Source organism: Coregonus lavaretus (assembly GCF_964263955.1).
Source record: "Coregonus lavaretus genome assembly, chromosome: 24".
NCBI classification, from domain to species: Eukaryota; Metazoa; Chordata; class Actinopteri; order Salmoniformes; family Salmonidae; genus Coregonus; species Coregonus lavaretus.
In genome coordinates, this window is record NC_140011.1 from 36,749,604 (window position 1) to 36,764,712 (window position 15,109).

The window sequence follows — 15,109 nt, forward strand, 5'->3', positions numbered from 1 at the left end:
ATATAACTGAACAGATGAAAAACACTAAACCACTAACACACATGGCCTTACGGCGGCAGGTAGCTTAGTGGGTAAGAGCGTTGTGCCAGTAACCGAAAGGTCGCTGGTTCTAATCCCCGGACCGACTAGGTGAAAAATCTGTCGATGTGCCCTTAAGCAAGGCACTTAACCCTAATTGCTCCTGTAAGTCGCTCTGGATAAGAGCGTCTGCTAAATGTATAATTAAATAAAAATTAGGCTTCCTGCTCTGCTCACACTTCATTGTTGGAAGGAGTGGGCCTAGAGTCACTTCCTGCTTTGCAGACACCCGGGTCCTGCGCTTTAACAGACCACTATTTTCTTCTGCTTCACACCAACAACAACCAAACTAGGTCTGCAACAGCCTCCAACCACCTCATGTATAATGTGAACTGTGGCTATAACATGTGCTACAATAAGGTCTCTAACCCTATGGTCCAGTGGTGTGTGTGTAACACTGCACTGTGTATCAGGGTGTGTGTGTGTGTAACATAGCAGTGATCAAATGATATTTCAACAAAATAATGTTGCAGGAATGCTAATCTTATCTGTTTCTACAGAAACGATTTCAGAACAGTCTGAGATGGTGGGTGTCATGGCTTGCTGAAATGACATGGAACGACCCAGTGTGTATTGGGGGACCATTGACTTGTAGGAACAGCTGCCCTTGTCGTTAGCCGATATAGAGGCCTCTGTTCTCCCTCCTCCCTGTCTGACATTCAGACGCTCGATAATCAGTGCTTTGTTGTCGAATGCAGCCAAAAACAGACTTCCCCTGATCCTACTCACACGTCAAGCAGAATGAATGCAAAAACCACCATGTGTCTGTCTTCTCTCTCTCTCTCTCTCTCTCTCTCTCTCTCTCTCTCTCTCTCTCTCTCTCTCTCTCTCTCTCTCTCTCTCTCTCTCTCTCTCTCTCTCTCTCTCTCTCTCTCTCTCTCTCTCTCTCTCTCTCTCTCTCTCTCTCTCTCTCTCTCTCTCTCTCTCTCTCTCTCTCTCTCTCTCTCTCTCTCTCTCTCTCTCTCTCTCTCTCTCTCTCTCTCTCTCTCTCTCTCTCTCTCTCTCTCTCTCTCTCTCTCTCTCTCTCTCTCTCTCTCTCTCTCTCTCTCTCTCTCAGATTCCTTCTGTGGAATCTCAAGCACATTGTGAACCGAGTCATTATCATTATGACACAAATTCCTCACACAGGGACTGGCTACTTGCTACAGAGAAAATGCAGACAGGCAAGATTTTGCAGTACACCAAACCAGTTTCAAGATAGAATTACAGCCTGCCTGCGTTTGTTTGTAGCGGTGTGTGTAATGAGCCATTTACTGCAGCTGATATACACAATAGGAGAACAGACAATTCCTCTCTAACATACAAAATAACAGTGTACTCTCTGTGAAACACTGGCTGGCACTATTTCTGTCTATCGCATGTTCCTATGTTCTGTTATCTTTTTTTCCCAACACACACGCACACACATTCCAGACATCAGGCTGCCTCTCCCTTCGCTGGGAACAAAAAATCTAAAGCAGATCCTTGTACACACACACACAATCTGACATAATCAGACATATTCTGATTAGACATTTTGCTCTGTTGTTGTTGTTTCAGATATTTGTTGTCTTATACTAAGATGGGTTTTGTGTTCACTGATAAGGACCCTTTAAAAACAATTGATTATTGAACCAATGATTCAATCAATTGAGGGTGAGTCAGCTGTAAGTATGTCATTTCCTCAAATGAGATAGCAGAGCCACATCCTGGTCTGTTAGTTGGACTACTCTTTCAGACATAGTTACTGGAAGTGACTAGAAACCCGAGTTGAAGACCTCCTCCTTTCTCTCACCGCAGTGATGCTACATGAGGCAGGGATACTTCCTCATAGCCTCCAGTGTTCCTATTGTGACAGTAAATGGTAACCCTGGTAACTGCAGGTAGTCATTTGATAAAAGACACAAGTAGCCTTTTTAGCCATTACCTACTCTCAGGCCTGCTTAGCATAATATAGACAGGTAATGCCATCTCATTGAAACAAAGTGCATAACCTTGCAGGCAGACACCTACATACAGAGGGCCTGGAAAAAAGCAGCAGTAGATACTGAAAATGTTCGTTGTCGGTAGCCACATCATCACAGGATGTCTGTCAGAGGTAAACCACATGCTTGCAGCTCATCTTTACATGGCAGCTTCCTATTGGTTAATCCACAGCAGAAAATGCACTAACATATCTGAAACGTGTCTAATGTACCTGGCTTTAGAAAGACCAGACGTGTAGGTTTCAATGGAACGTGTTTGTAGGCTTATTTCATAAGCAGGTAATACAGCTCCAGTATGTGAAGCTGGAGTAGAAGAAAGGAGAGAGGAGTGAGTGAGGGAGAGAGGAGTTGGTACCTGTCTTTGACTTTGGCCTATGGTCCCCATCTTTCTCCTCACGTTCCGTCCAGCGCCGCACCTGCTCCTCTCTCATCTTCAGGAACAGGGTCTTCTTCTGGTCCTCATTCAGGGCCTCCAACACATCTGGGTCGATGTACATGTCCTTTAAGATCTGTTGCAGCATGGTGGTGGCGGTGGTGGGCTGGAGGTGGAGGGGTACTGTCCTGACTCCTTAGGGCAACAGTTTCCTGAAGATGAGTTGGTTTCTAAACAAGCCTCATGAGAAGAAGAAGAAGAAGATCGGGGCTCCTCTGTCACACACACACACACACAAGCTGAAGACTGCTTCCTCTGTCGTCCTCTGAGCTGACACTTCCTCCTTCCTCCACACACACACGTCAGTCGTCGTCAGCCCTCGTCAGGCAGCTATCGCTGGGAGACTCTGCTTCATCACACCTGTCTGCACTGCAGATGCTTGGCACTCCCTACTGTATGCTAATCCTACTGCTGTCTTCAGTTATCCTAGATACTTTTTCTCGCCTTGGTTTTCTTTCTTACTTTTTTCTTTGCCTCTTAAGATGTAACAACTTATTGTCTCCTTTTTCAACTCTTAGTAATCTCAGTAATCTCTTTTCCCTCCATCAAACCCTGGTTTCTTCACTTAGCTATGTCAGAGTGTCTGACTCTAGATGGGAGGAGATTCCAAAGGAATGGGTCTGTTTTTTTCCTCCTTCACACACACACACACACACATCCCTTTCCAACTCCCCTTCATGTTTTTCCTTCTCCCACGAGACAGCTGCTCCATTTTAACATGGCCGTTGTTGGGCTGTAACCGAACTACAGGGTCACATCCCAGGACAGCATGAGCAGAATGCTGCTGTAGCAGAGGGGCTGAATGTACCTCACTGGGCATGGTGGTCATATTAGCAATGGAAACAGCACAAGCAACACTTGGAGGCAGACAAAGGTAGCCGGAGATTGAGAACTGTCACTGCTGCAAACAGATTGGTTTCTTTCTACTCAACGCTTAGTTGGAAAAAAAAAATGATAGAAAAGCAGAGGAGAGGGATTCAGTGATAGACAATTCAGCAGAAGGTGTGAGAGAAAGGATGTGTTATTTAAGTAGGATGTACTCACAGTGGGGGTGCAGATGCTCCACAGCAGAGTAACTATTCGGGAGAGCGAGTGTGCTTGTGTGTGCTCCTCCTTGCCTTTGTGTATGACTGAGCTGATGACATCACAGCATTCCATGAACTGTCTCTCACTCTCTCCCCCTCTCTGTAACACACACACACACACACACACACACACACACACACACACACACACACAATAATTATCTTGGTGAAAAAAAGACAGACAGGAAACAGAACTGAGTTACCCTAGCTGTAAAAGAAGTAACATCATCCTGTTAGGCAGAGGCAGAGAGAGAGATAGAGAAATCAAAACGAGCTGCTGTTTTAAAACCATGTTTTTATTGCCAAACTAATTGGATTGTTATTTAAAAAATGTTTTTCAAAAAATCCAATTTCACATTGTGATTTTACTTCTCACATTTCTCCTCCTCAAACTCTCAGCCTCTTTTCTTTTTTACCTAAAGCTCTTCCACTCCTCCTCCTCTGACTACACAGTTCCTCCCCTGACTACATAGCTCCTCCCCTGACTACACAGTTCCTCCTCCCATAAAACTCTAGTCCTCAGCCCATTGGTCCCCTTCATCTCCCTCCACTCTACTACTCCTGTATAACCTCTCTATCACATTCTAAAAACCAAACTAACCAACAAAAAACACTTAATTCCAAAACACAACAACACATAGAATAAGATAAGTCTACAGTTGTCTTCAGAAATGCCAATATCTATCTTACACAATGCCCCACTTCCAAATGTAAGTGAATAGCACACTCTGGTGGTCAAACACTTAGGCCAAAATGTTTTCACCATATTTGCAATTGGTCTGATTTAGTTTAATCAGATTAGTCAAATGAAATCAATAGGTTTCGGCCCAAAATGATTCAATTGAAAAAACAATGATGGTACATTGAATACAAACAATGGACTATTGTGCAGTAGGATTATACAGTCTGCTGTATGGGGTAAAGCTTTCCTGTACCTACTTTGGTGGGAAACTCTGATAGTAAGTAGTCACCTGCTGTTTCCCATATATACTGTACTGAAATCAGTGGAGGCAGCTTTATGGAGGCATCACTCCTTAAGGTCCCTCACGTCAGAGCATAACAAATTGCTTTAACCAATTGCACCATCTGCTGGTTGTATTTGAAAAAACTACAGGGACATGTTTTTCAGGTTATCAAAATCAAATTAGGCCTTGTTTAAAAATACAGGTTTTCAGGAGCTCGGTTTAATGCCACCACTCACGCAGCCATCTTGCACCGTCCCCAAATGGTTTTCAGGGTGTAGCATCATCATTGTTAAGCTAACCTGGTCAGGGTCACATTTTAGGCTATTTAGCAGACGTGCTTATCCAGAGCGACACACTGTAGCAATTTGCATTAAGTGTCTTGCTCAAGGGCACAATCAACAGATTATTTTCAACTAGTCGACTCAGGGATTTGAACCAGGTACCTTTCAGTTACTAGCCCAGGGCTCTTCATCACTAGGCTACCTGCCTTGAGTTAAGAGCTTGGTTAAGGTTTGGGTTAAGGTAAAGGTCGATTTTGGTTAGTCGTTTTGCAGGCCAGCAGTGTCCTTATAGTCTCTCCCCCGCTAATTCAATAGTGTGTGATTGTGGCCCACAATTCGATTGGTTCATGCATGAATGCCCCGAAATGAGCATCCCATTGGTTCCTGCATAAATGACCCCCTTCGAGCACGACATCTTCATGCTTGTGTGACACTTTTGAAAAGGTTCAATAAAAGTATTAACAGAGTTGGCTAGGCCTCCCACCTGCTGTGTACCAGAGAAAAAAATATATACATGATTTTTGACATTTACATAAGCATTCAGACCATTTACTCAGTACTTTGTTGAAGCACCTTTGGCAGAAATTACAGCCTCAAGTCTTCTTGGGTCTGACGCTACAAGCTTGGCACACCTGTATCTGGGGAGTTTCTCCCATTCTTCTCTGCAGATCCTCTCAAGCTCTGTCAGGTTGGATGGGGAGCGTCGCTGCACAGCTATTTTCAGGTCTCTCCAGAGATGTTAGTTCGGGTTCATGTCCGGGCTCTGGCTGGGCCACTCAAGGACATTCAGAGACTTGTCCCGAAGCCACTCCTTGGCTGAGTGCTTAGGGTCGTTGTCCTGTTGGGAACTTTCGCCCTAGTCTGAGGTCCTGAGCGCTCTGGAGCAGGTTTTCATTAAGGATCTCGCTGTACTTTGCTCCATTCATCTTTCCCTCGATCCTGACTAGTTTCCCAGTCCCTGCCTCTGAAAAACATCCCCACAGCATGATACTGCCACCACCATGCTTCACCGTAAGGATGGTGACAGGTTTCCTCCGACGTGACGCTTGGCATTCAGGCCAAAGAGTTCAATCTTGGTTTCATCAAACCAGAGAATCTTGTTTCTCATGGTCAGACAGTATTTAGGTGCCTTTTGGCAAACTCCAAGAGGGCTGTCATGTGCCTTTTACTGAGTGTCTTCCATCTGGCCACTCTACCATAAATCCTTTGACCTCATGGCTTGATGTTTTGCTCTGACATGCACTGTCAACTGTGGGACCTTATATAGACAGTGTGTGTGCCTTTCCAAATCATGTCCAATCAAATTAATTTACCACAGGTGGACTCCAATCAAGTTGTAGAAACATCTCAAGGATGATCAATGGAAACAGGATGCAACTGAGATCAATTTCGAGTCTCATAGCAAAAGGTCTGAAAACGTATGTAAATAAGGTATTTCTGTTTTTTGTAATTTTATATACGTTTGCAAATGTTTCTAAAAACCTGTTTTCGCATTGTCACTATGGGGTATTGTGTGTAGATTGCTGAGATTTTTTTTTGGATCCATTTTAGAATAAGGCTGTAACGTAACAAAATGTGGAAAAAGTGAAGGGGTCTGAATACATTCCGAATGCACTGTATGTACGCTACCAGTCAAAGATTTGGACACACATTCTCATTCTAGAGTTTTTCTTTATTTTTACTATTTTTTACATTGTAGAATAATAGTGAAGACATCAAAACTATGAAATAACACATATGGAATCATGTAGAAAACAAGAAAGTGTTAAACAAATCAAAATATATTTTATAATTTGAGGTTCTTCAAATAGCCACCCTTTGTCTTGATGACAGCTTTGCGCACTCTTGGTATTCTCTCAACCAGCTTCACCTGGAATGCTTTTACAACAGTCATCAAGGAGTTCCCACATATGCTGAGCACTTGTTGGCTGCTTTTCCTTCACTCTGCGGTCCGACTCATCCCAAACCATCTCAATTGGGTTGAGGTCGGGGGATTGTGGAGGCCAGGTCATCTGATGCAGCACTCCATCACTCTCCTTCTTGGTAAAATAGCCCTTACACAGGTTGTAGGTGTGTTGGGTCATTGTCCTGTTGAAAAACAAATTATAGTCCCACTAAGCCCAAACCAGATGGGATGGCGTATCGCTGTAGAATGCTGTGGTGGCCATGCTGGTTAAGTGTGCCTTGAATTATAAATAAATCACAGACAGTGTCACCACAAAGCACCCCTACATAAAAACACCTCCTTCTCGATGCTATACGATGGGAAAAACACATGCGGAAATCATCTGTTCACCCACACCGCATCTCACAAAGACATGGCGGTTGGAACCAAAAATGTATAATTTGGGCAGATTTTCACCGGTCTGATGTCCATTGCTCATGTTTCTTGGTCCAAGCAGGTCTCTTCTTATTATTGGTGTCCTTTAGTAGTGGTTTCTTTGCAGCAATTCGACCATGAAGGCCTGATTCACACAGTCCTGTCTAAACAGTTGATGTTGAGATGTGTCAGTTACTTGAACTCTGTGAAGCATTTATTTGGGCTGCAATTTCTGAGGCTGGTAAGTCTAATGAACTTATCCTCTGCAGCAGAGGTAACTCTGGGTCTTTCAAAGTTCTTGAAATGTTCCAGATTAACTGACCTTCATGTCTTAAAAGTAATGATGGACTGTCATTTCTATTTGCTTATTTGAGCTGTTCTTGCCATAATATGGACTTGGTATTTTACCAAATAGGGCTATCTTCTGTATACCCCCCCCCCACACACACACACACCTTGTCACAACACAACTGATTGGCTCAAACGCATTAAGAAGGAAATAAATTCTAAATTTTAAGAAGGCACACCTGTTAATTTAAATGCATTCCAGGTGAAGCTGGTTGAGAGAATGCCAAGAGTGTGCAAAGCTGTCATCAAGGCAGGGCGGCTATTTGAAGAATCTGAAATATAAAATATATTTTGATTTGTTTAACACCTTTTTGGTTACTACATGATTCCAGATGTGTTATTTCATAGTTTTGATGTCTTCACTATTATTCTACAATGTAGAAAATAGTAAAAATAAAGAAAAACCCTGGAATGAGTAGGTGTGTCCAAACTTTTGACTGGTAGTGTACATAAAACTAGGAATAAAGTGACAGATAGTAAACCGATAGCAGCGTAGGTGATGAGTAAAAACAGTTAGTGCTAAAAGGGTCAATGCAGATAGTTAAATAATTAACCACATACTTGAGGGATAAAATCTGTTCAGGGTCCTGTTGGTTCCAGACTTGGTGCATCAGTACCACTTGCCATGAGATAGCAGAGAGAACAGTCTATGACTTGGGTGACTGGAGTCTTTTACCATTTTTAGTACCTTCCTCTGACACCACTTGGTATATAGGTCCTGGATTGCAAGGAGCTCGGCCCCAGTGATGTACTGGGCCGTTCGCACTTCCCTCTGTAGCGCCTTGCGGTCGGGTGCAAATACTAAGAGGTGATGCAGCCAGCCAAGATGCTCTCAAAGGTGCAGCTGTAGAACTTTGAGGATCTGAGGGCCCACGCCAAATCTTTTCAGTCTCCTGAGGGGGAAGATGCATTGTCGTGCCCTCTATACGACTGTATTGCTGTGTTTGGACCATGATAGATCCTTAGTGATATGGGCACTGAGAAACTTGAAGCTCTCAACCCACTCCACTACAGCCTTGTCGATGTGAATGGGGGCATGCTCAGCGCTCTGTTTCCTGTAGTGCACGATCATGTCCTTTGTCTTGCTGACGTTGAGGGAGAGGTTGTTGTTCTGGCACCATACTGCCAGGTCTCAGACCTCCTCCCTATAGGCTGTCTCATCGTCATCGGTGATCAGGCCTCCCACCATCGTGCCGTCGGCAAACTTAATGATGGTGTTGGAGTCGTGCACGGCCACGCAGTCGTGGGTGAACAGGGAGTACAGTAGGGGGCTAAGCACGCATCCCTGAGGGGCCCCCGTGTTGAGGGTCCAGGATTCAATTTCAAAGGGACGTGGTCAGTCCCAGAGTCTGGATCTGTTGGGGTGGTATGCAAATTGGAGTGGGTCCAGGGTGTCTGGGATGATGGTGTTGATGTGAGCCATGACAAGCCTTTCAAAGCATTTCATGTCTACAGATGTGAGTGCTACGGGGAGATAGTCATTTAGACAGGTTACCTTGGCGTTCTTGGGCACAGGGACTATGGTGGTCTGGACACTTGCCAGCTGGTCGGTGCATGCTCTGAGTACGTGTCCTGGTAATCCGTCTGACCCTGCCGCCTTGTGAATGTTAACCTGTTTAAAGGTATTACTCACATTGGCTACAGAGAGCGTGATCACACAGTCGTTAAGAATGGCTGGTGCTCTCACGCATGTTTCAGTGTTGCTTGCCTCGAAGCGAGCATAGAAGGCATTTAGCTAATCTGGTAGGCTTGCGTCACTGGGCAGCTCGAGGCTGGGTTCCCCTTTGTAATCCGTGATAGTTTGCAAGCCCTGCCACATCCGACGAGCATCAGAGCAGGTGTAGTAGGATTCGATCTTAGTCCTGTATTGACGCTTTGCCTGTTTGATGGTTCATCGGAGGGCATAGCAGGATTTCTTATAAGCGTCCGGGTAAGTGTCCCGCTCCTTTAAAGTGGCAGATCTAGCCTTTAGCTCAGTGCGGATGTTGCCTGTAATCATGGCTTCCGGTTGGGATATGTACATACGGTCACTGTGGGGGCTTATTCATGAAGCCGGTGACTGATGTGGTAAACTCCTCAATGCCATCGAGTCCCGGAACATATTCCAGTCTGTGCTAGCGAAACAGTCCTGTAGCTTTCATCTGACCACTTCCGTATTAAGCGCTGGTACTTCATGTTTGAGTTTTTGCTTGTAAGCAGCAATCAGAAGGATAGAGTTATGGTCAAAATTGCCAAATGAAGGGTGAGGGAGAGCTTTGTATGCATCTCTGTGTGTGAAGTAAAGGTGATCTTGAGTTTTTTCGCCTCTAGTTGTACATGTGACATGCTGGTAGAAATGAGGTAAGACAGATTTCAGTTTTCCTGCATTAAAATCACCGGCCACTAGGAGCGCCTCCTCTGGATGAGCATTTTCTTGTTTGTTTATGGTCCTAAACAGCTCATTGAGTGTGATATTAGTGCCATCATCGTTTTGTGATGGTAAATAAAAAGCAACGAAAATATGGATGAAAACTAACTCAGGCGAGCAGAACCTCAATACTTCTTTAGATTGAGAGATTGCGAACCAGCTGTTCTTAACAAAGAGACACACCCGATGCTGCCATTCAGTCCTGCCAATGCATAGAAAAACCAGCTAGAATAATATCCATGTCCTTGTTCAGCGAAGTTTCAGGGAAACATACAGTTGAAGTCGGAAGTTTACATACACCTTAGCCAAATACATTTAAACTCAGTTTTTCACAATTCCTGACATTTAATCCTAGTAAAAATTCCCTGTCTTTGGTCAGTTAGGATCACCACTTTATTTTAAGAATGTGAAATGTCAGAATAATAGTAGAGAGAATGATTTATTTCAGCTTTTATTTCTTTCATCACATTCCCAGTGGGTCAGAAATTTACATACATTCAATTAGTATTTGGTAGCATTGCCTTTAAATTGTTTAACTTGGGTCAAACATTTCGGGTAGCCTTCCACAAGCTTCCCACAATAAGTTGGGTGAATTTTTGTTGGGCCCATTCCTCCTGACAGAGCTGGTGTAACTGAGTCAGGTTTGTAGGCCTCCTTGCTCGCACACGCTTTTTCAGTTCTGCCCACACATTTTCTATAGAACTGAGGTCAGGGCTTTGTGATGGCCACTCCAATATCTTGACTTTATTGTCCTTCAGCCATTTTGCCACAACTTTGGAAGTATGCTTGGGGTCATTGTCCATTTGGAAGACCCATTTGCGACCAAGCTTTAACTTTCTGACTGATGTCTTGAGATGTTGCTTCAATATATCCACATTTCTCCAAAAAGTATGATCTTTGTCCACATGTGCAGTTGCAAACCGTAGTCTGGCTTTTGTAAGGCGGTTTTGGAGCAGTGGCTTCTTCCTTGCTGATCGGCCTTTCAGGTTATGTCGATATAGGACTCATTTTATTGTGGATATAGTGTCACGAACGTCTACTAAGTGAGTGGACCAAGGCGCAGCGTGCGATACGAACATGACTTTATTAATTAAAGTACTCAATACAAAACAACAAACAATGACGAATCGTGAAGTCCTCAGTTACAATGACTGATACGGAACAAAAACCCACAACACTAAGGTGAACACTGACAGTTTAAATATGGCTCCCAATCAGAGATAACGAGCCGACAGCTGACACTCGTTACCACTGATTGGGAGTCACACGACCAAACAAGGAAACACAACCAAATACAACACAACCAATACCAAACACAACCAAATGAACACACCCTGGCTCAAAATACACAGTCCCGGAGCCAGAGCGTGACAGTACCCCCCCCTAAAGGCGCGGACTCCGACCGCGCCTACACCCCAAATAGGGGAGGGCTGGGTGGGTGTTGCTCCTCGGAGGCGGCTCCGGCTCCGGGCTTGACCACCACCCTTCTTCAATCCCCCCGTAGCGCCCCCGGTCCGATCTGACCCAGCTGGTAGGATCTGGACTGACGACGCGCACCCCTGGCTTGGCGCGTGAGGCAGGAACGGACCGGACCTGGCTGACGATACGCACCCTAGGCTTGATGCGTGGAGCCGGAACGGGCCTCACCAGGCTGACGACTCGCATCCCTGGCTTGGTGCGAGTAGCAGGAATGGGCTGGATCAGGCTGACGGCTCACACCCTTGGCTTGGTGCGAGTAGCAGGGACGAGCTGAACCAGGCTGACGACTCGCACCCTTGGCTTGGTGCGAGTAGCAGGAACGGGCTGGACCAGGCCGACGACTCGTACCCCTGGCTTGGTGCGAGTAGCAGGAACGGGCTGGACCAGGCCGACGACGCACACCGTAGGCTTTGTGCGTAGAGCAGGGACAGGCCGGGCTGGGCTGGCGACGCACACCGTAGGCTTTGTGCGTGGAGCAGGAACAGGCCGGGTCGGGCTGGCGACGCACACCGTAGGCTTTGTGCGTGGAGCAGGGACAGGCCGGGCTGGGCTGGCGACGCACACCGTAGGCTTTGTGCGTGGAGCAGGGACAGGCCGGGCTGGGCTGGCGACGCACACCGTAGGCTTTGTGCGTGGAGCAGGAACAGGCCGGGCTGGGCTGGCGACGCACACCGTAGGCTTTGTGCGTGGAGCAGGAACAGGCCGGGCTGGGCTGGCGACGCACACCGTAGGCTTTGTGCGTGGAGCAGGGACAGGCCGGGCTGGGCTGGCGACGCACACCGTAGGCTTTGTGCGTGGAGCAGGAACAGGCCGGGCTGGGCTGGCGACGCACACCGTAGGCTTTGTGCGTGGAGCAGGAACAGGCCGGGCTGGGCTGGCGACGCACACCGTAGGCTTTGTGCGTGGAGCAGGGACAGGCCGGGCTGGGCTGGCGACGCACACCGTAGGCTTTGTGCGTGGAGCAGGAACAGGCCGGGCTGGGCTGGCGACGCACACCGCAGGCTTAGTGCGTGGAACAGGAACCGGCCGGGCTGGACTGGCGACGCACACCGTAAACCTAGTGCGTGGAGCAGGAACCGGCCGGGCAGGGCTGGCGACGCACACCGCAGGCTTAGTGCGTGGAACAGGAACCGGCCGGGCTGGACTGGCGACGCACACCGTAGGCTTTGTGCGTGGAGCAGGGACAGGCCGGGCTGGGCTGGCGACGCACACCGTAAACCTAGTGCGTGGCGCAGGAACCGGCCGGGCAGGGCTGGCGACGCACACCGCAGGCTTAGTGCGTGGAACAGGAACCGGCCGGGCTGGACTGGCGACGCACACCGTGGGCTTGGTGCGTGGAGTAGGAACAGGCCGGTCCGTACTGGGAACACACACCACTGGCCTTAACCGGGGATCAGGAACGGGCCGGACCGGACTGGTAACACACCTCAGTCTCTCAGGCCGTGCCTCAACTACTTCCCTCCCTCTACTCGCCAATGGCTCCCGTAATCCGGTAGCCTTCTCTCCACGTCTCCCTGTGGCAGCCTCCTGCTGCCCAGCCGCCCAAGCCATGTGCCCCCCCCAAAAAACTTTTTGGGGTTGCCTCTCGTCCTTCCGACGATGGCCCTGCTGACGCCGTTGCTCCTCTCTCAGTCGCCTCTCCACTGTTTTACTCCATGGCCGGCGATCCATCCCATCCAGGATTTCCTCCCAAGTCCAAGACCCTTTACCATCCAAAATCTCCTCCCATGTCCAGACCCTTGGCTCCTGGACACGCTGCTTGGTCCTGGTACGGTGGGTTTTTCTGTCACGAACGTCTACTAAGTGAGTGGACCAAGGCGCAGCGTGCGATACGAACATGACTTTATTAATTAAAGTACTCAATACAAAACAACAAACAATGACGAATCGTGAAGTCCTCAGTTACAATGACTGATACGGAACAAAAACCCACAACACTAAGGTGAACACTGACAGTTTAAATATGGCTCCCAATCAGAGATAACGAGCCGACAGCTGACACTCGTTACCACTGATTGGGAGTCACACGACCAAACAAGGAAACACAACCAAATACAACACAACCAATACCAAACACAACCAAATGAACACACCCTGGCTCAAAATACACAGTCCCGGAGCCAGAGCGTGACATATAGATACTTTTGTACCTGTTTCCTCCAGCATCTTCACAAGGTCCTTTGCTTTTGTTCTGGGATTGATTTGCACTTTTCGTACCATTGTTTGTACAGATGAACGTGGTACCTTCAGGCATTTGGAAATTGCTCCCAAGGATGAACCAGAATTGTGGAGATTTGTTTTTCTGAGGTCTTGGCTGATTTCTTTTGATTTTCCCATGATGTCAAGCAAAGAGGCACTGAGTTTGAAGGTAGGCCTTGAAATACATCCACAGGTGCACCTCCAGTTGACTCAAATTATGTCAATTAGCCTATCAGAAGCTTCTAAAGCCATGACATCATTTTCTGGAATTTTCCAAGCTGTTTAAAGGCACAGTCAACTTGGTGTATGTAAACTTCTGACCTACTGGAATTGTGATACAGTGAATTATAAGTGAAATAATCTGTCTGTAAACAATTGTTGGAAAAATTACTTGTGTCATGCACAAAGTAGATGTCCTAACCGACTTGCCAAAACGATAGTTTGTTAACAAGACATTTGTGGAGTGGTTGAAAAACGAGTTTTAATGACTCCAACCTAAGTGTATGTAAACTTCAGACTTCAACTTTACATACAGTTTGAAATACTACTTGACATTACATTTTATAACACCTTAACCAACACATTCAGTGTGTTCTCTCAGGCCACCACTCCACTACCACATATTTATAATACAACATCCATGTGCACGTGTGTGTAGAGTGCGTGTCTTATCATGTGTATGTGTGTCTGTGCCTGTGTGTCTCTTCACAGTCCCCGCTGTTCCATAAGGTGTATTTTTATCTGTTTTTTAAATCCGATTTAACTGCTTGCATCAGTTACCTGATGTGGAATAGAGTTCCATGTAGTCATGGCTCTATGTAGTACTTTGTGCCTCCCATAGTCTGTTCTGGACTTGTGAAGAGACCTTTGGTGGCATATCTTGTGGGGTATGCATGGGTGTCCGAGCTGTGTGCTAGTAGCTTAAACAGACACCTTGGTGCTTTCAGCATGTCAACATTTCTTACAAAAACAAGTAATGATGAAGTCAATCTCTCCTCCACTTTGAGCCATGAGAGATTTACATTTAGATGTATTATTAATGTTAGCTCGCCGTGTACATTTAAGGGCCAGCTGTGCTGCCCTGTTCTGAGCCAATTGTAATTTTCAGAGGTCCCTCTTTGTGGCACCTGACCACATGACTGAACAGTTGTCAAGTTGCGACAAAACTAGGGCCTGTACGACCTGCCTTGTTGATAGGCAGAGCAGCGCTTTATTATGGACAGACTTCTCCCCATGTTAGCTACTGTTGTATCCACATGTTTTGACCATGACAGTTTACAATCCAGGGTTACTCCAAGCAGTTTGGTCACCTCAACTTGCTCAATTTCCACATTATTTATTAGAATATTTGGTTGAGGTTTATGGTTTAGTGAATGATTTGTCCCAAATACAATGCTTTTAGTTTTGAAATATTTAGGACTAACTTATTCCTTGCCACCCATTCTGAAACTAACTGCAGCTGTTTGTTAAGTGCTGCAGGGGTTACACTCGCTGTAGTAGCTGACGTATATAGTGTTGAGTTATCCGCATACATAGCCACACTGGCTTTA

General features: G+C 46.4%; 1 protein-coding gene across 1 annotated transcript in view; it reads right to left on the reverse strand.

Annotated features, from left to right (window-relative positions):
* LOC311100059 (uncharacterized protein) overlaps positions 1-2,636 on the reverse strand; it is a 37,881-nt gene extending 35,245 nt beyond the window's left edge. The window contains exon 1 of the mRNA XM_084140801.1: positions 2,398-2,636. Within this exon, the coding sequence (XP_083996927.1) occupies positions 2,398-2,563 (166 nt within the window). The 5' untranslated portion in view covers positions 2,564-2,636. The remainder of the gene's footprint in view (positions 1-2,397) is intronic.
* Between the last annotated feature and the right edge of the window lie 12,473 nt (positions 2,637-15,109).